This window comes from Eulemur rufifrons, chromosome 7 (genome assembly GCF_041146395.1).
Source record: "Eulemur rufifrons isolate Redbay chromosome 7, OSU_ERuf_1, whole genome shotgun sequence".
Classification (NCBI taxonomy): domain Eukaryota; kingdom Metazoa; phylum Chordata; class Mammalia; order Primates; family Lemuridae; genus Eulemur; species Eulemur rufifrons.
In genome coordinates this window covers 10,155,023-10,175,655 of record NC_090989.1, presented here as the reverse complement: position 1 = coordinate 10,175,655, position 20,633 = coordinate 10,155,023, and the positions used below count along the sequence as shown (strand labels likewise).

The 20,633-nt window shown below is 44.3% G+C and overlaps 1 protein-coding gene across 1 annotated transcript in view; it reads right to left on the bottom strand.

Annotated features, from left to right (window-relative positions):
• The window catches only part of RUNX1 (RUNX family transcription factor 1), a 237,199-nt gene that overhangs the window by 79,908 nt on the left and 136,658 nt on the right, over positions 1-20,633 (bottom strand). The window contains exons 3-5 of the mRNA XM_069472311.1: positions 17,048-17,086; positions 10,784-11,037; positions 4,671-4,827 (exon numbers count right to left, since the gene is read on the bottom strand). Of these exons, the coding sequence (XP_069328412.1) occupies positions 4,671-4,827; positions 10,784-11,037; positions 17,048-17,086 (450 nt within the window). The remainder of the gene's footprint in view (positions 1-4,670; positions 4,828-10,783; positions 11,038-17,047; positions 17,087-20,633) is intronic.

The window sequence follows — 20,633 nt, the reverse complement described above, 5'->3', positions numbered from 1 at the left end:
GAAAATGGGAGAGGTGATTTTAATATAACTCAGGTCTTTTCCTTGTCTTCTCACCAGGAGGTCGGATTGCCAGCTTGTATTGTGAACGTTATCCCTGAAATAACTCTGAGGTTGTCAGATAAATTTTTCAATCTGTGATTGAACAGAGAATGACTTGGATCCTCTAATATCGTGAGTCATACAGACCATCTCTCAGCAGTAACCACGACAGAAAGAAGTATGTCTTTTCCTTTAGAACATCAGTACAGTTTGTCCTTCTGTGAATGTCCCTTCTCTTCATCTCGACCAGTATCCACTCATCTGAAAGGTAACCTGCCCACACTCTTTCTCAAATAGTGTAAAATAACTTAAGAATGAAAATGCCTTAAAGAACTAACGTTACACAAAAATGCACTAACCCAGATTGCGACAGGATAAATATTATGTCTGAAAAGACATCCACAGCAAGAACATGCTGAAGGAATTTCATTTTATGAAAGCGTTGGGAAAGGGCACTATTTTGAAAGTGGGCAAGATTAAAGTTGCCAGGGAGGTCAATATAAACACAAATGCCACCAAGAAATTAAACCCCATCCTGACAGGCCACAGAACACTGGGCCTCGCGGGGCTGGGCGTAGAATGCGTGTTGCCATCTGCAGCCAGGAGCTGACGTGTACGCTAGAGAAGAGAGTGTCCTTTCAATGACAGAATGGGCCTCTCCCCTTTACAAGTGATGACACGTATGCACTCCTGATGGCCGTCCCAAGGCTTGGACTAGCAGTTTGAATGGGATGTACTTTCCTAATAACACAAACCAGGTCCTGGCTATAATAAAAACGGGTGTTACCAAAACAGCATGGGGTGCAATGGGGTCATTTGTTCATGTATTTATTCATTTTCCAGGTATCCACAATGTGCAGCACAGTGCTAGGCTGGCCCTCCACGGTCAATGCAAAATTCCAAATTCACAGATTCTTGGCCTAGGGACCGTGGGTCCCTGGAAGGTGCACGAAAGAGCTCCAGCAGCCTGGAAACTTGAAATTGTACATGAAATTTTGTGTGAAAGTCCACAGGTGCATTTTTTCCCGCTTGGGAAAAGTCTCCCAAAGGATTTTAAAACTTATCTATGATATTCCCAAAAGACTAAAAATCATATTCTTAGAAAATTAGAAGGAAATTTGCAGTGAGTTATCTTGCCCCGTTTATGATGTGATTGGTGATGGGGTCCAGTAGATTTTTTTCTTTGGTTCTAAAATGAAATAACTGTATTCACTGATTGATTGATTCTTTTCCCAAGTGATTAAATATTCCAACAGGGATGAAGCACTCACAGATTTCATTGCTAAAATTTCTTAAATGTCTCTCAGCTGAAGCCATGATATACTTTTCTTATAACTCTAAGAATAGCAGTAGCACCTGCACCAACTGCAGACGTAAACTGATGTAAACTGCCGAGCAAATTAATCTCACCAAAGAGCGTTCCTTTGACTCCGAACTTTGATTTTTCTGTAGGTGACAGATAGTCCCAGACCATGCGGTTAAAATTTGAATTGTTCGGAACAACCACCTGTGTGCTCACATAACCTCTGGAGTTCAGCCTGACTTCCCTAAGATGAGGTCCCTAACTGTCTCATCTCCCAGGAGCTGCTATCTCTTCCATTGTAAAGAAAAGTTCAATTTACATGGAGATACTGAATCAAAGGGAGAAACATTCCAAGGGTGAGATATACCCTGAGCAAGATTAAACTGCCAGGGAGAAAAAGGAGGGAATGGAAGAAAAGGGAGAAGGTTCAGGCTGCTGGTGTAGTCAGAAAGGCCCTTAAAAGCCGGACGGGCAGGTTTTCCCAGTTGCGGGCTGAACCTGAGGTTAGGAGCTGTGAGCCTGGACTTCAGCCAGCGCCCAGACAGATCAGTTTTGTAGCACAGAGAAAAACCCTTCCATGCTCAACCTCTGGCAATTTCTACAAGATTTACGATCCCCACCGACAGGCAGCTGGTTAAAGAAAAGAGAACTTCCTTTTCCACCTTTCATTTTGCAGCAAGTTACTAGGCCTCTTTGAGAATCTATTGGATGGACCAGTGGATTTTGACAGAATTCAAAGTTGGCCTTGAAAGTGTGGATGAGCCCACAGCCAGGACCTTTTGGGCCACTGTGTGGTGTGTCAATGCCAAGGGTATATTTTCAGGCACATTTTCAAAAACAAAAATGAAACAGTAGTCTTGAAATCATTTAATAAAACGTAATGAAACTTTTAAAGGGTAAGATTCAGTGAGGAAGATTAAGACTAATTGTCAAAATTAGTGAGAATCATCTGCTCTCTTCCTAATGGGAAGCAAATTGCAAAAAAAAAAAAAAAATCTGGCAGGCTTTGATGTTGACACTTACACTTGAAAGAGCAAAATCAAATTGTATTTTACGACGATGGAGAGAAATTATGAGACAGGGTCAAACCAGGCCTCTTGACAGCTCATTCTGTTTTGCAGCTTTGACCAAAAAAAAAAAAAAAAAAAAAGGAAAAAAAATCACTCAAGATTAACAATATACCCGGTAACCATAATTGAGTCGAACGTTCAATTAGGGTTCCTGTGTTTTTGATTGCATATTATCACAGGTGGGAAGGAGAGCCCGTTCAAAACAAATATTGTCCATTTATGGCATTTCAATTAATTTTCTCATTCCAGGGTATGAGAAGACAGCCCAGCCTTGGTTGCAGCTATTTTACGTTTTGGGGTTTATGCAAACTCAAGGGCATACTGGCAGGAATCAGGCAGCCAAACGCAAACAATCCACACCTTGGGGAAACAGTTCACTGTTACCCAAGTAAACACAAGCACCTATTAGCCACCCACTCAAAACAGAAATGGCCAATGAGAGGGGAGAGACCAGCCCTCAACGCCAGAAAAGAAAGCATGCTTCTTTCAAAATCTCATTCTTTATGATCACCGATTTACTGTGTATTGCCAGAAAGCCACTGCTGAACTTTGTATGGGCAAATGCCACTGGCATGGACCATTAAATAGTTTTCAAAACTTTTATAACCAAAACCTAACACATAGACCCACATAGACGCATATTATATTGACAGTACTTTCTCAGGAAGAGCAATCAAATGATACTCAGCTATCGACTCTTAATAGTAGAAATCCACAGGAACTGAACGAGGAGTGTTTGCCAGGCAGATGGGCATGGACCAGGCTGCAGGGCCTCTGTTTTTTACTGGCTTTGCACCCGCTCTGCCAGCTACTCATCCAAAGCCTTCGAGATGTTTTCTAAACACACATCTCTGAATCATAATGAGAATTCCATTTACAGAAAGGTGGGGACTTTTAATATAACAAGTGAACCCATTTAATGACTTATGCTTTTATATCTTATAGCGTCACTCATGCTTTCAATAAGTGGATACAATTTTCTTTGCATTACCCTATTATTAACATAGTACTATGAGCACATATTTTCAATCATGTTATATGTTTCTTATTTTCTCCAGCTACAATTCTATTATGAAAATACTCCAGACAGCGAGGATAGCAAACACAATTGTCAAAAAAGTCAACACACATTTACCTCCTTCCCTTCTCTGACTAATCGAATTCCTTGAGAACAGAAATTTTCTTATATTTTTAAATGCATTTATAAAAAGTAATGATTACGCTTATGTTTAAATGTGCTTTGGTTGCACCTTCTATTTATTTGAATACAAGAGGTATTACTGTTATTTAGGTATTTATTATGTCTTTTTATTAAACTTAAAAAATAGCTTATTTATAAGACTATTCAATGCTATATTATTACAGAAAAATGAGATTGAAAAAAAACTATCCTATGTCCTTCAATGAAACTTCTAGTACTTGTTGCTGTTTATAAAATATGACTTAGGTTCTTATAATATAGAGAAAACATGATACTTGAAAATAATTGGAAACCAGAGGAAATTACAATGAGTCAGGATTCTTCTTTCCTCTAATACTTTGATAATGGGTTAAAGGCAAGGAAAAATAATACGACACATAGAGCTAAACTAATGCAACAACAGATCCTTGGATGATAATCCAGTCTCTAGTATTATTAGCACCTCAAATGTTAACCAGGCCTAACCACTCCCCCCAAATAATAATAGGAGATTCAAAAGAAATAAAACAGGAAAGTCATATTGCTATCAATGTTACTAACACTATGTCTTCACATTTTATCCTAAAAAGGTAAGCATGCTTAAAACTGTGTTTCAATATCATACACTAGTGATCCCTAAAAACTATTAGAAGCGATCATTGGAAACTCTGTCATCTGTCACAGGTAGCACACAGATTATAAACTAAAGGTTTCCACTTAGATAGATTTTTGATTATCATCAGAAAGAACCCCTGTTTATAATCTTGGTTTCCACTATGGCAAATTTGACATTTTAATGAAAATCTGAGGACTTTTTTTTGAGATTCACAATTCATGTTTTGCATGTTCCAAATCAGTCTTAAACCAATTCAGTAATACAAAGCAATACTGTAAAGTTAGATTCTGCTAGAAATATTAAATTTTAAAGAAGCATTTTTAAAAAGCTTGGTATAGCAGTAATAACATTAAGAAAGACTTCATTTCTAGAGATACCATCACAGAAACCGCTAGAAGTTTTGAAATTTGGGTTTGTTGCCATGGAACACGTGTTTCAAGTTCAGTTTTGACAGATACATACCTCTTCCACTTCGACCGACAAACCTGAGGTCATTGAATCTTGCGACCTGGTTCTTCATGGCCGCGGTGGCATTTCTCAGCTCGGCGGAATAGTTCTCATCATTGCCGGCCATCACAGTGACCAGAGTGCCATCAGGAACGTCCCCCAGAGCCACCACCTAAACACCAGGCAAGGGACAAATGAAGACATCAGGAATGTTATACGTACACTTGTATATGTTTGTGTCATAATTATTCTAAAATTAAATGTACATTAAATGATACTTTTTAGGTTGCCAAGGAGCAACAATCATAACGTAAGCAAACAGCAGAAAAGTTATTAATGGGAAGATTTACTTTTTATGCCAGTATGCATAATTAAATATAAATTTTCAAATAATGAAACATTTAATAAATTCACCTAATAAAACCACAAAAGGTCAAAAAGTACAGTTGGAACAAGACTAATAGTAGCAAGAACTTTGAAAAGCTATGCCATCTCATGAATACAATTATCTCTTCTCAATTCCTCATGTTTGAGAAACAGAATGTCTTGTGCTTGTAAGTTTATAGCCTAACCCATCTTTTACTTGCCCAGACCTCCACCGACAGGACCAACAGGATCCAGACCTTACTTTTAGGTGTTTAAACTTACATCTGCTACAATTAAACTCCATCTTTGCTGACGATTCTTTAATACATTAAACTGTCCCTCTGTGGTTCATCTTTGAGAACCCCCTCCTCACTTGTATGATCTTGAGTTTGACTAGCAGTGCATTCTAGCGGGCACAGAAAAAAAAAAAATACCAGAATTGTACCTTTTGTTTATTTCTAATTACAAAATCAACAGACCTCAGAAAAAAGGAGCACTCACTTGTATGTACTCCCCTCAACTCGGGTCGAATTAGGTTACATTTTTACATCTGCGAGTCCCAAATATGTGTTAACCTTATAGATGACTGAGGTGTTCTGCAAACCCAGCTGATCTTGATGAGGAATTCCTTTAATGTAATTGAACAGTATGGCTCTCTTAAGGCTATTGAAGAGAACTGGTTGATGAATATTTTTGATACTTGGGTAATAAAAAAAGGAATTTCCAGGTAAAATGCTCTAAAGAGCATGGCCTGAAGATGCTTTCTGCAACCGTATCCATTTCTTGGCCATCATTTGACCGTTCTAGAAACCATTTTCTTGGTCTAGACATTTATTATTGGCTATATTTCCATTGTTTCCATTTTTCAAAGTAGTCATAGAAAATTTCAAATCAAAATGCTCCTGTTGTATTTATTCTTATCATTTCTGACATCCTTCATGGTACCTTCTCAGTCAGTAGTGAAATTTGTATTATTCATTCCAATTATATAATCATTTTTTGTTGTTTTTGAATTGGTGACAGTAAACCATTCCTTAATTTCCTATTATTTTTCCTTCCTCTGTTCTCTGCCTCCCAATTTTTACCTAATAATTGCTACATAATTTTTCATAGTACTATATTTTCAGTCTTCTTTTTCTATATGTAAATAAGACGGCCATCGACTCACTTGTATATCAAAGTCATGTTTCCCTAAATTGTCATCTTCATTGTCTGTTTAGTCAAGACCCTTTCCCTGCGTTCTCCAGATGACTACATTTTGTTTTTTTTTCATTGCAACTGCTCCAGTGCTTGGATTCTTATGAGCATGACAGAGAAAACAGATCAACTCACTATGAGAGATGAATGTACTTCTAAGCCCAAGATACACCCAGGATCCTCTATTCTCATGGAAGTAGGTAGGCATTTTCCTCTATTTTATCCAAGGTGCAGTGACAAACAAAGTCTGGGCCTTTTATCTCTCTTTTTAATCCTTTCATTCCAATTGCTGGACATGTTTCTATATAGGAGATTTTAAGACTCTTCTATTTATTCCCCACACACCCTCTAATTAGGTATTTAGTTCTCATTTAAAAGTGTGTTTGTTGCCATTTAATTAAGAGCAGTAATTGGACAATTCCCTTTCGTTTTCAAAAGACATCATTGAAATAAACCTCCCTGATCAGTTGTTTGATTATTGCTACCAATTTCTTCTATTCCTGCAAAATGTGCTTGCTTTATTCTGCTCTTTTTAATCTCTTAGAAATTTTCCCATTTTTTTTTTTTTCACTATTTTCACTTCCCTCTGTCAGGTTAGCTCACAGTGTTGAAATATCCTCCTTGAGCACATATTTCTACTTCCTCATCCCCATCTCCCTGTGGTGACCCAGGCTTCTCTATTTTAACTCAACAGTCACTGAGCAGACAGGGGACCGCATCGGCTACGTGGCTTTCAAACTGAATAACTCATTGTTGGGACTGAATCTGTAAAAAGGTTAAAATAAATCAATCTTGTTTTATAACTACCAAAATGTATTCTAAACCACCTTCCTCCTACTGCTGTTCCCTTCCCAGCCTTCCATGTCTACGCCCCTCTCATCTTTCCAATACAGTCCTCATTAGTAATTTGGCAAATTCACGAGACCTTCACCAAGTAGAAACAAACATAGAATAAAATTACCATGATGGCTATGTAAGAAAAGGTTGTTGATGTTGGTATTTAAGAATACAAAAATTAGGAGGTTAACTCCCACTGCTCTTTCTTTTTTTTTAAATGCAGCAGGAATCAAAGATATTTGGGCACGCACATGTCATTTACTTGTATCGATCTCTGAGGAATTTTTTTTTTTTGGATGGGGAAAGGGGTAATATTAAATCTAAGGAAATTTCATTAATAATGGATATCATCCAATTGTTCACAAGCATACTTAGGCTAGGTTAAAAATTATTTTTTAAATTTCAAACTAACATGTCTGCTAATTTGATCCAGATTTTGTCATTGATGGGCAATGTGAAGAGAATGTAAAAATATCTAACTTCAAACAGAAAAAAGAAGCAACTGGGATGAAAAGCTATAAACAATAGGTAAGGGAACACAAACATTTACATTTTGACACAGACCAAACAGACAAGAAGGGACTTGCTGGCCAAAGATATCTCATATTTTGTTTTGCTTTTCTGTTTTTAAAGTATCAGGAAGTTGGGCAAAATATCAACTGTCTTATATACTGCATGGACTTCCAATACTGTTCTTGCCCAGCCTGTTCACAGTTCAAACTGGCATTTTAAACCAATTCTAATTAGGTTGAAATTACAGTTACAATTCATTTACTTCAAATCCCTTAATCTTTCAGTGTTTCAAAGAAGGCTGTGGAGTGGAACACAGAATTCAGCCGAGATGACATTTAATGCATAGCTAGGATCTTGCCGCCAGAAACATTATTATTATTATTTTTTTTTTTATAAAATGAATATTACCAGCAGCATCCAAGGCCTCTGAACCTCCCTGCTGAAGGCGTGTTTATATCTTTGGACTCTGGTGTACCAGGGCCTAAACAAACTGTAATATTAAGTATTACAAAATATATCCTAAGTCATCCAAACAGCTCTGCACAGCTGCTTCTGTAAATATTGGATAACACAAGCAAATTTAAGATTTTTCTCAGTAGTCAAAATATGTCTGTCTCCTACAGTAAAGTAAAGGTGTTCCACAGGAGGAAGGGTCGAGGAGAGAACAGGTTGGGGTTCAAGATAAGCAATTCGGATGATTTTAGTCTATTTTAAAGAAAATTCATAATTTCAAATCTCCCTTTAGTTGAGAGGATTTACATATAGAATTTCAGAAGACTCCTAAAGAAGCACTTAAATGCTCCTTTCCTCAATATTCTCTCACTTTGTCACTGTTTCACACTTTCTCCTCTTTAACATAGGGAGTATAATACTTCTTTGCTGAGAGACTGAGGCTTATTTAAGATCCAAATTTTAAAGTAATAACTTCTGTAGAAACTGCTTGGGGGGTGGTTGGGTGCGTAGATAAAGAGAGTGGGGCTATGGACACAGTGAAATCAATCCGGGATTCAGGAAGGGTTTGAAGTGTAGCTTGCTTTTATCTAACAGTTGTATTTGCTCTCCCACTGGAAATTTTGTCTCATCTTCCAGTCACTCAGCAAGCAGGTCTCCTTGAGGAAGAGGCCTCTCTTTATGAGGACTGGGTGGTGACAGATATTAATCAAGTGGTTTGATTTCTCCGCTGTCCTTTCCTTCCCCTATATGTTCTCAAGAAACCCACCTGAACTTTCTTCAAGAGATCTACACCTTGATTTTAGTGACCTACAGACTAACACTCAGTACAACAAATTTACTTTTTTTCAAAAAGTGAATTGTCAAAAGTCATTTTAAAAAGGAAACTATGATTATTATGATTTCTGCTAAAAGAATTCTCTGATGGCTCATAAAAGCAATTAGTATGATTTTTTCATGTTTTTAAAAGAAAAAAAAATACTTTTACATGGTGGCTCAAGACTTTGCATTGCTCTAACTCCTGAGGATTCTTTTTTAAATACTTAGTGTTTTGGTCTATTTGGGTATGGGTTCCCTGGCAGAGGGAGTTCAGAAGAGATCCTGATTCTCCCCAAAGGAAGCCACAAATCTCTTAGCTCCCTGGTTTAAGTGGCCCTTTGGATGACTATCAGCCTGTCTTCCCTCTGCTCTTATCTCAACTTGACCCCAGGGCCCCACCCTGCTAGGTCTCCTCTCCTGAGGGTGGGCCAAGGAAGTCAGGGCTACCTCTGTTCATCTGAAGGGTTAGAATGATTTAAAATTGAAATGAGCTCCAAAACGGAATCTACATAAATAGAGGAAGGGAAGGAAAAGACTCAAGTGGCTGCTCCCCTTCTCATTCCCACCCCCACTAAAAAATAAAACAAAACAAAACGCTTCTTTCAGAAAACTGAGTGGAAAAGGAGGCAATTCTATAGACCATAGGCAATGGCAAATTTTGTTTTGTTTTAAAAATCACAATCTAAGTTTGGGAAGTGTATAAAACTTAAAAATAAAGAACTCCGACAGTACTTTTTTTTTTTTTAAGTGAACATTATTCATTGTAATTAGATCGAGACCCAGCCGAGTCCTGGAACTATAAAAAGCTTATATTAAGCTAATCTCCCCTTAAAGGGGACAATTATTTAACCAGAATTTCTTTTTTTAAAGAGAAGCCAATCTTTACAGTCTGAGTCATCTGCCTTCATTAGCCCTTTAAATGAACAGGAAATGACCCACATTGAAAAAGTTTTTAAAAAGTTGCACTTTTTAAAACCCACCAAAGACAGAACCAAATCCCCGCCGCAGAAATTAAATTCCTACTTCTTGCTGCCAGTGAAGTAGGGTGGTTGTTTAAAAACGCCCGGGGTTGTTTTTATATACCCGTTGAAGGCCAAGGTTTTTAAAGGCTGCTCAAAGCTAGGGGAAGATCAGGGGTGAAAAGGGAATGGAGATCTTTGGAGCCGCTCAGCTGAGGTCGCCCGCTACGCGCCGCCACCTCCTCGGCAGGAAAGCGGGCAGATCCGACCTCCCGGCTCTCGGCAGACAGCCTCGTCACCTTTCGCTGCCCCCAGCTTAATCTAGGTGAGTCGGCGATAAGGTTCAGGAGGGTTGTAGGTAAAGAAACACGATTCGCTTCTGGCAGGAGCAGGTTAGAAGCTCGCAAAAGTCTTCAGAAAACTTTTGCAAACTTAACTACGCCGCCCGCTGTGGACTTTGGACATGCTAATTCCTACAGGGCGTTTAAAGAAAGGGTAAAAAAAGAAAAAAAAAATTCCTGACCGTTTCCCTTGTTAGTTTATTTTCACTGACCTCAAGGTATAAAAGTATCTCTCTTTTATTTCCTGATGCCTTCATCTGAAGGAGACAAAATGGTTTGGGTGTTAATCCAGAAGTGAGGGCAGCTGTATGGAAGCAGATGGCCTTGTCCCTGATGGGTTATAACTTTTCCTACTTTGTATCAAAGCTAAGACCCCCGCCAGGGAGGTCCCGGCCGGCCCTCAGTGGATGTCTTTGGGGACATCCTGACTTGTCCATCCCTCCCGGGAGGCAGCCCGGCGGGCTGAGGTGGGTCTCTCCTGAGGGTCTCCATGGTAACACAGCATCCCCCGCATCCCGAGAGCAGGAAAATGGACCAGCGGCTCCGGGGGGCAACGCCGGCCCCGCCCGCCCAGCGGCTGCGCCCCGGGTCGTCCCGGGCTTCAGCTGGCCTCGTCGTCCTCCCACCGCCCCCTCCGGGCCAGTACCTTGAAAGCGATGGGCAGGGTCTTGTTGCAGCGCCAGTGCGTAGGCAGCACGGAGCAGAGGAAGTTGGGGCTGTCGGTGCGCACCAGCTCGCCGGGGTGGTCGGCCAGCACCTCCACCATGCTGCGGTCGCCGCTCCTCAGCTTGCCGGCCAGGGCGGCGCCGGCGTCCGGGGCGCCCAGCGGCAGCGCCTCGCTCATCTTGCCTGGGCTCAGCGCGGTGGAAGGCGGCGTGAAGCGGCGGCTCGTGCTGGCATCTACGGGGATACGCATCACAACAAGCCGATTGAGTTAGGACCCTGCAAACAGCTCCTACCAGACGGCGACAGGAGCGCGGATCTTCAGCAAGCAGCTCCCGGGAGACCAACATACAAGTTCAGGGGCCTTTATTACTGCGGGGGGGGGGCTGGTGAGGGGGGAGACTAAATTACTAACAGTCCAGGAGGGGAAAGTTCTAGTTGTGCTGATCGGCCTCAGACCTAGGCCAGGGCTCCTAGCGACCGACCGCTTAGTGCATCAAAAAGTGGGCGACCAGAATCCAAAGTCAAGTGCCAAAGGCACACTATCTTCTTCCAGTCTTGCTTTGAGAGTTTAAGTTCAGTCTCTGGCTGTCACAAAAGTTCTTGGAGGCAAAATTTCCATATACTTCCTAAAATATTTATTCGGAGAGCAAAACGACCAGAATATATATGATTTGGAAGTTCCAGTAGTTAATTGCCTGTCAGTTGTTTTGCGGGTGAGTTTTGTTTAAAGTCCCAACACAACACAAAATACAGGAGTATCTTCCATACACAACGCCACTTTTACCATGCAAAACTCGCTTTGGTCCTCAAAAACAAGAGCTGCGACTTCCATAGGTCGTGCTACTAATGTATATGCACGTATATATAAATATATACATATGCTCTACTTCATAAAATATTTACAATACAATCTGTAGAGAATTTAAACACAACAGAAATCCATTAATGTTCGCTGCAGATTTTTTTTTTTTAAGGTAGCCTTGAAAATCAGCTTCAGTAGCTGGAGCAGGGCTGGCTAGAAGTACTTGTCATGTTCTCTCAATAAATTCTGTCAAAATGTTCAGTGCAGAAAATTCAGTTTTTCAAAGATCTCCAGCTAATCTTGAAAAAAAAAAGGTCCAAGTTGATGATGCTCAGGGTACAGCTCTCCACATCTGCGAACTCGGGTTTGGGGATGTTGGTTAAGTTTGTGGCTGACCCTGTGGTTTGGTGGGAGTTGAGCCGCAGCCGAGTCACACACACGCAAACACGCACTCTTCGGAAGCCAGCCACCGTCTACATTGGCTGGGTGAGTCAGCCCCGGCTCCGGCTCCGGCAGCAGCCAGACGATCTTCCTCCAACGTCGCCCCAGCGCCCGCCGGTTAGCTGCTCCCACAAATACCCACGAGCACTGCGTAACCGCAGCAGGTGGAGCGGGCCTTGGGGGTGGGTGGGGGCTCCACAGCGCAGATTGAAACAGACCAACAGACCGGGCGGCTCGGGTTACACACGCACGCACACACTGCCACGCACACGCAACTTCACGGCTTGCCTCGAACCACAGCGCACTTTCTCCCGCAGTTGTAAAAGGAAACAATCGGGGAAAAGTTCACAGCCAGGGAAGAAGTTGAAACATCCAGCCAAGAAGCCAGTTAATTCAAAAGTAAGAAAGAGGAAAAAAAAAAAAAAAAAAAAAGGAAGGTCCAACGCAGGTCAAGGAGAAGCAGAAAAGGTTGACTTCCTTCTAGCGTTTCCAGGAGCCCCGGGAAGAGGTGCCTGCCGGCACAGGGCCGGGCAGCGTGGTGCCCTGGCTGGGTCCGGCCGCGGGGCGCCTGTCCCGCCCGCGCCCGCTGGCTCTATGAATGGGAGTGCCTGGAAATGAACGTGCTTTTACTGTAAACCCGGCCCGAGGAATTCCATTCCCTCAGCTCTTTTGCATAGGGGCGGCCACCGGCCAATCACAGGCCTTTCCGGTATCAGCCAGGGCGCGGCTCGCGGCCGCCGGCTCCTGGAATTGGCCCGCGCGCCCCCGCCGCCGCCGCGCGCTACTGTACGCAGCCCGGGCGGGGAAGCCGCGGCCGCCGCGGCCACCCCCGCGTTGCCCGCGCTCCCGCAGCCACGCGGGGCCACGCGCACACCCGCACAGGCTCGCCCAGGGCTCTGCCCGGGTGCGGATCGGGTCCTCTCGCGACCCGCAGGGTTGCACTGCTGCCCGCCCTGGGGCCATAGTGTGCAGCGGCGCCACTGGCGGCCACGGTCCGGAGACCCGGGAGGAGGAGAAAGAGGCCCGGTTGGCCCGGGGAGGACCCGGCCCGCGCGCCGCGCTAGGAGAGGCCGGGCCCGGAGACCGACTGGAGGGAGGCGGCCGCGCACCCTGGAGATGCGGCGGGGCTCTAGGGAACCGAGCTCGAGCCCCCGGGCGGCCCCAGGCCCTACGCGGCCAAGCCTCCGCTTCCAGGGCGGGGATGGGATTTGGCAGAGAGGGGGCCGGAGAGCGGCTCTGAGCGCCCCCACTGCCCGCTTGGCAGCTGCAGCGAAGTGGGACTGATTCCTTTAATAAGGCCAGATGGTGCTCCACAACATGGTTTTTGTGCTTTTAGCATTGTCTGTTGGTTTGTTTTCTTTAATTGGTGTTTTTCGCCGCGTCTGGGCTGCGGCTTGACTATGCGGCGCGCCTCGCTGGCTGAGTGTGCCCAGCGGTCAGCAGAGGAGTTCCGTAGTAAGGAAAAGACCCCAAAGGACAGGCGACTGGAGGGAAAGTTGAAAGCATGCGATCGGCTCGCTGCGGGTCCTCGGAGCGTCGGCTCCCTGCAGGCAGAAAGCCGGCCACGGGGCCGCCCCCGCTGGCCCAGCCCCGCATCCACCCTCCGGCTCCCCGGAAGCGGCCCGGCTCCCCTTCCCGCCCCCGCGCGCACTAGCGGCCCCGGGGCGCTGAACCCACCCCAGCTTTGCGCGCGGGCGGCAACTTCCCCTGCGCCGGTCCTCGCGGCGCCGCGGGCATTTTCACGGACCCTCAGAGGGCCCTGGCCCGGCCCGGTGCGCGGCCCAGTCCCAACCCCACCCGGCGGGCTCCCTCGCTCCCCGCCGAGTCTACGCCCTCCCCCCCGGAGCCCCAGCTGCTCCCCCGCGGCCTTTCCTCCCCCGGGGCTTCTCACCCACGCCACCGGTCCCCCCGGGGGCCTCCTCCCTCCCCACCGCGGGCTGCTTCACTTGCTTCACGGAGCCCCTGAGCTTCTGCTCTCCGGCGTAGGGGTCCCTCCTACGGCCTCGAGGGGCCTCTCACTCCCGCCGCCTCCCTCCCCGTGGGCGCGCAGCTGGGGTGCGGGAGGCCACAACGCCGGGATTCTCCTCGGGCGTTGCCGCTGGGGCCTGGTGGGGGAGGGGGCCGTGGCGCGCCGGGCGCCGACGCCTTTCCCGGGCGCCAGGGCCGCTTCCCTCGCCCCAGGCCGGCGCGGTCGGCGAGCGGGCAGTGCCGAGCGTCGGGGAGGCGCTGCGGGCCGCGGCTCGGGGCAGACGCCAGGGGGCAGCAGCCGCCCTCGCTGGACACCTCGGGCTCCGGGCGGCGGTGCAGCGCGCCCGGAACGCCCCCGACGGCGCGGGGCTCTGCCGCTCTGCCGCTCTGCCTCGCGGCCTCCGTTCGCTCGGGGAAGAACCTGAGTTCCCCGACAAGAATCGGTCGCCAGAGCCAACTTGAGCCGCAACTTCGCGCCCTCGAGGCTGGGGAGCTGGCGGCGCGGCCGGCCTGGCTGGTAACCTTCGGCTCGGCCCGAGTCGGAGTCGCTTCCCAAAGCCCCTGTGCCTTGGCACCGCGGTCGGCCCTCCCAGGGCTGTCGCTGTTCCCAGGAGCCCGGGGTAAAGGCACGCCCTGGCCCGCGGCCTTGGGTCCCTCCAGCCTTCCGGAGGTGGGCCGGTCCCCTGCTCCTTTCGCGCCTGCAAACCCAGGACACCTCTAGCATCCATCTGCAGGTTTCTTTCTTTAAAAGGGTCTGAGGTCTCAGGAGGAAGACTTCTTTGTTTTTCTTTAAAAAAAATGATTTTTTAAGAAGCCCCATTTGAGATGTGAAAATCCCAAACGTCTCTAACTCACTCTCCACCTTGGCTGAGTGATGCCAAAGATCACTGTGCCGGCCGGCTCGCCGCCGCTCCCTCCCGGGGGCCACCGTGTCTTTGCGCTCGGACTTGGATGCTGCTTGCTGTCGAGGCGAGGTCCGGGGAAGTGAGACCTTTTCGCCTAGGCTCGAATGCATCTCCCTAAGCCACCAAGGAACCCCGGGGACGGGGATGGAGCACAAGAGTGTGGCGGAGGCAAGAGTGGGCTTTGACTCCGGGGGAGATAGCTGACTCGGGAAACCTGCCCCTCAGAAAGGTCAAAGGAGGCTCCTTTGGGGCTCCGGCCATTTGCCTAAAATCCTGAACCCCCTGCGAGGGGCTGCCAGTCGGACTCTCCTGCTGTCCTCTCTGGAGGGGGTCAAGTTCCCTTTTCAAGCGAGGAAAGTTAGCAGCAACAGTGCGTGCACCACGTTAAGCCTTCAAAGGCAGAGCCGTGGGTGCTGCTCAGCTAGGGGTTTCCACCGATAAATGCGTTCGAAGCCCGATGGCGGTAATAGCAACGAAAGCGTTTGCTGCTTTTCTCCACGGCCGACCACCCGGCACTTGGTTTCCCCGGACCGCGCGGGTTGGAAGTGCGCTGCGCGGTGCGCTCCTGAAAACTAGAAACAAACAGAAAAACCACTGCCCGGCCCTTTTGAGGAACTAAAATGAATGGCAAGAGGCAGCTGAGGGGTCCAGGGAACCCCTGAGTCTGAAGGGCTTTTTAGGAGCTTGCTCCGTAAAGTCCAGTAACACTGTCTACGAAGTGAGGAAGTCCTTTCCACCGACAGCGTTCATTTTAGCCACAATATAGAAGTTCCCTTCCTCTGCCTAAGAGAGAAAGGAAAGGAAACACTACCAGGTTCACTGGAGTGTTTCCCTGGAATAATACTAAAATTTACTTTTGTCATAACGCAAAATAAAAAATACAACGAAGGGATATGTTGGGAGGATGCTGCATGACGGATTCTTCCAAATTTGTTTTTTTTTTTTGGTGGGGGGGAAGCGAGGAGGGTTTTGAAAATAGCTCATAAGAATGAAATGTAAATTTCCACAGTGAATTTAAAAAGTAATATTTGGTTAGTTGGAATAAAAATAACAATTTCACTGGAAAACAATAACGGTTCATTAACGTTTTTCTTTTATAACTTTAGGTAAATATTAACTATAGGTGATCTCAGAAAAGAAATAGTTGACTTTTTTTTTTTGCTCTTTCAAAATCCCCTCGAAAATAAAATAAACATAAAGATGGGATTAGAATCTCAACACTTCTCTCAAATCAAAAATAGCCTTTGTGAGTAATGTGATATTTCTAAAATTACAATTCTAAAAGTGTGATATTTCTAAAAGAATTATTTCTATTTTAAATGATCATTTAAATAAAAAAAAAATAGAGAAGGTATCCTGCTATAGTTCTGGACCAAATTGCTGCAGCTGGTACTTATGTCACAGGGATGGAGAACAATTTCAATGTAGAGTGACACGTATGTTCAAATAGCCTGCTATACACAGTCCATATTGGAACACTGGAATTTAAATAATCATTTTTCCCTCTGAAATGGCTTTGAGATTATATCGCTTTTGAAATCTAATTACTGTGGGGACGAGATTCCTTAGTTCTTCCACTACATCCTTCTTCCATGGGACTGTTTCCATGAGATGCTGTGGTTAATGTGCAATTATTTTACTTTAACTTCATAAATCAATTGTGCACCTCATAAGTAGAAAACTGAGAAAATTTTAAAATTAATGTTTTTTAAAATTTAGGGATGCTTAGTAAACATTTTACCCTCATAAAATTTTTGCATTACCACTGCTATAACAAAGGTAATAAACTGGGTGGTAACAGAAAGAAGCCAAGCTAGGTTTCTTTCTTTCTTTCTTTTTTTTTTTTTTTAGAGAGTTGAGTGGAGTCATTTAATAACAGTAGAATGCACCTGTGGTAAATGATGTAGAACTGAAGGTATCATTTAAAGTTTCACTGGAATATTTTATATGGCATAACATTTACAACATGGAGAACTGCTTTTAAGTATATTTGAATCAGCAAAAAAGACTTAATTATTTGTTTTAATTCTATCATAACTTATATAGAGATATGCATAAATAAAAATCATATATATGCATATATGAATGTACATACTTTATAAAAAATATAATTTGGAATCTAACATACCATGAACGTCTCTAGAAGGATTCATTCCAAGTACGTATTCTGAAATAATAGAAAGTAGGAAAATAAAAATAATTGTATGAATATACTGACAGTAAACACCAAATTTACTGATAGTTGATGAATTTTCATTCTAATTGCAATAAATGCAAGTTTAAAAAACAAATTGTCCCCTAATTTTTTTTGCAAGCTCATTGTTTCTTACACTTTTTAGTACTAGATTTTTATAGCATAATTTAGACACAAAAATAATTTAAAAAGTAAATCATCAAATGAAAAATGAACTGTTACATATGCACATGGTTTTATGTACCTTCAATCAATTGCTAACTAATACTGAATCTTTATCTATCATAGAATCACCTCTTTTAAACTCTATATGTTATGCAAATGTGATTTATTTAATGAAGCTCAAACATACATTTGGAAGATGTAGGAATGAATCAGAATTCAAAGAGAAATTAAAGCACAACCCAAACTTAATGCAAAAATGTTTATGATCATTTACTTCCAATGATAAGACATTTTAGAAATATTCTCCCCTTACTTGCTTTCCTTTACTTCTCTCTGCTAGGAGGGCAGATTATTTATATCAAAACCACTCATTCTTGAAATAACAGATGCTATCAATTATTATTGGAAATAATTTATCATACGAAAATTCCCGAACACAGATGACTTACTGTCTATTGCTGCATGTACAGCTGTGGGTAAACACATTAAGCAAAGTCATATGAAGCTGTTTCTCTTTCCTTTGAGTATCTACGTATAAAGCTGCGAATTTGAAAGTCATCAGCCTTATCTATTGATAATGGTCAGCACTGAGTAACAAAGAGGAAATACTATTTTTCAAAGACAGGATTTGAGCATTTCAAATACTGCAGACCTAGAGCTTTCAACTCCACTCCACAATATTCGTATAATATGGCTTTAAAAAAACATTAAAAATAAGAAAGGAGGTGATTATTTTAGATTTCCAGACGCTATTTAAATAGGCAGGAGAACAAGATTTGCAGCTCCTTAGTCTCATATTTTTGCCAAAGCTAAAAGAGCAACTAAGATAATAAGGGGTTCTGAAGGACTGCCCCATGATGAAACGTTAAAGGAATTAAATATGTATATAGTCTCAAGGAGCATCTTAAAAAAAAAAACAACAAAAAACAAGATTGTGGTTTACAAGTACATGAAATGACTCCATAAAGATTTTTTTTAATAAAAAGAACAGGGGAGGGAAAGAATCATTTGCACTAATTATGAATGATAAGGTAAGAAATAACAAATGTATCCTGAAGTTAGGTAAACTCAGTTTTCACAGGTGTGGGGGTGGGGGGAATGCACAACAGTAAGATTGACTAGACGGCCAAGTTTATGCTAAAGAGACCCAGTGGAGCAAAACACCCTGGAAATTCTCTCAAGGGACCCGAGCTTTTCCATATCTGAGGCTGAGAAATCAGAGTATCGGAGTGGGAAAACAAGGGTTTATCTACACACCTAATATTTCAGCAATTCTGAGGAAAATGTCAAGATTTTTTTTTAACCTCAAAACAAAGGCAAAAGTGAGTGGATTTTGAAAGTATGCACGTTAGCTATTAAAAACCTCAGTTTTTTGTGTATCAATCAGTAGCCTTGAGAACACAGCCAACAAGATTAAACTAGGGCAGGGGTAGGAGGTGGAGGGTGGGAAGTTGGTGGGCAGGTGAGGTAACACCTGTGGAGATTTGAAGTGCAACCTGACCTGTGAGAGAGGAGAGGTTGCATGTGCTCAGGACAGTGACAGGTGAACCTGGCTAGCTCATCCTTCAGCACTTGTGCTCTCTCTTTCTCTCTCTCTCTCCCTCCTCCCCAACCCCCATTCCCTATAAATGCAATTTTATGCCAGACAGTGGCCAAAGTGCTTTTACTTACTTTGCCTGATTTAATCCTTGCAACGACACCAGTAGTTACCCCCATTTTACAGATGAGAAACCTCACCCTTGGGAAGTTTGGGAAACTTGCCCAAGATCACTTTGTGCTTGACCTCTACATACACACAAACACACACACACTCACACACACACACACACACACACACACACAGGGGTCCACATGCACGGTGAGCTGTGCTCCTTCTTGATCACAACTGTGTATTTTTATGAGTAGCCTTTGCAGAGTTCTGAAAAATTAACTCTGATCTCGTCACTCACTTTTACCCTCCCCTGTCTCACCATCTCCATCAGAAAATATCTCTGAAATTCTTCACCACGCAAATCTCACATCTTTATGAGTAAATCCTAAAGTCATTTCTGGTCATCCACAGAGTTTGAGGAGCAGGTCAAGGTCCATCTGGCCAAGAGGCTTTTAACTTCATAATACATATAGAATGGCTTTCTAGCCTTTCCTACCTCCTCTCATTCAAAGTTTCATCTTTAGGACTTTTCTAGATAGGAAGTATTTGATTTGCCTGCTTTCAGCATTCTTCTAATGCTTCCTATGTACCAGGCAGGGTGCCAGGCTGCCTGGTGACAAAGGACAAACAGATGTAGATGTGAGTAAAGAAGTGTCATGGCTGTGACGGACACATGTGCAGGGGCCGGGGAGCTGGTGGGAGGGGACTTAGGAAGAAGAGGGGCAGGCACCACCTGTTGGGCTCAGGAAAGACTTCCTTCCTAGTAGAGGGGATATTTGATTTGACTCTTGGAGGCTGAGTAGATTTTTAGGTGATTCGGAGGGCTGGAGGAAGGGCTTAGGGAGGTGAGGGTGGGGCGAGGAGAAGGCACCAAAGCCTTGGAAACTGGGAAGTAACATCATTAATGCATATTTTAGAAAAACAAGTCTGTCAAAGGTGCATAGGTGAACTGGAGGGGCTAAGGGGTAGGGAGTCACTGCAGCCATCAGACAAGGAATCACAATGATCTGAATCAAAGTAGAAGCAATAGGGGGGAAGAGGGGTCAGGGTGAGGAGGCGGAGCAGTCTCCCCCAGATCTGGCCACTAGTCACCGTAGAGACAACCAGAGCAGGTAGGTTTGGAGACAGACATCAGGCTTCAGCTTTGGATGTACAGAAAGAACTGAATTACTAGTGGGAAAGACAGTTAGGAATTCAGGGGTGAGGTCTCCTGTAGGAGTAGTGAGTTGAGCACCCTCAGAATAATGGTGATAGCTTCAGACAGTACAGAGACTGTGTCCCGTGAGAAGAGAGCATCCACGGGGCCTGAGATCATTGACATTCCAGAGATGGGCAGAAGAAGAGGGAGCAACCAAGGAGCATGAGCTAGGAAGAGAAAGAGGAGACAAGAGAGTCTTAGAAGCCAAAGGAAGATGGGAGCTTTGAGAGGAAGGAAAGCCATGGCCCAAAGGCCAACGAAGGGCCATGAGGACACGGACTGAAAAGATTCCTTTGGATTTGTCTACAGGGAGAGCCAGGTAACCTTTGCCAGAGGAGATTCAGAGAAGCAGTAGCAGCAGAAATGGGGCGGAGAGTGAAGTGGTTAGGATGCAGGGAAGGACAGGCAGGAGCTTGTTGGAGCAGGGAGAGAAGAGGCGGGGTGGCAGGAGGAAGGAAAGACCAAGGTTGAGAGGTGTGTGTGTGTGCGTGTGTGTGCATTTGTGT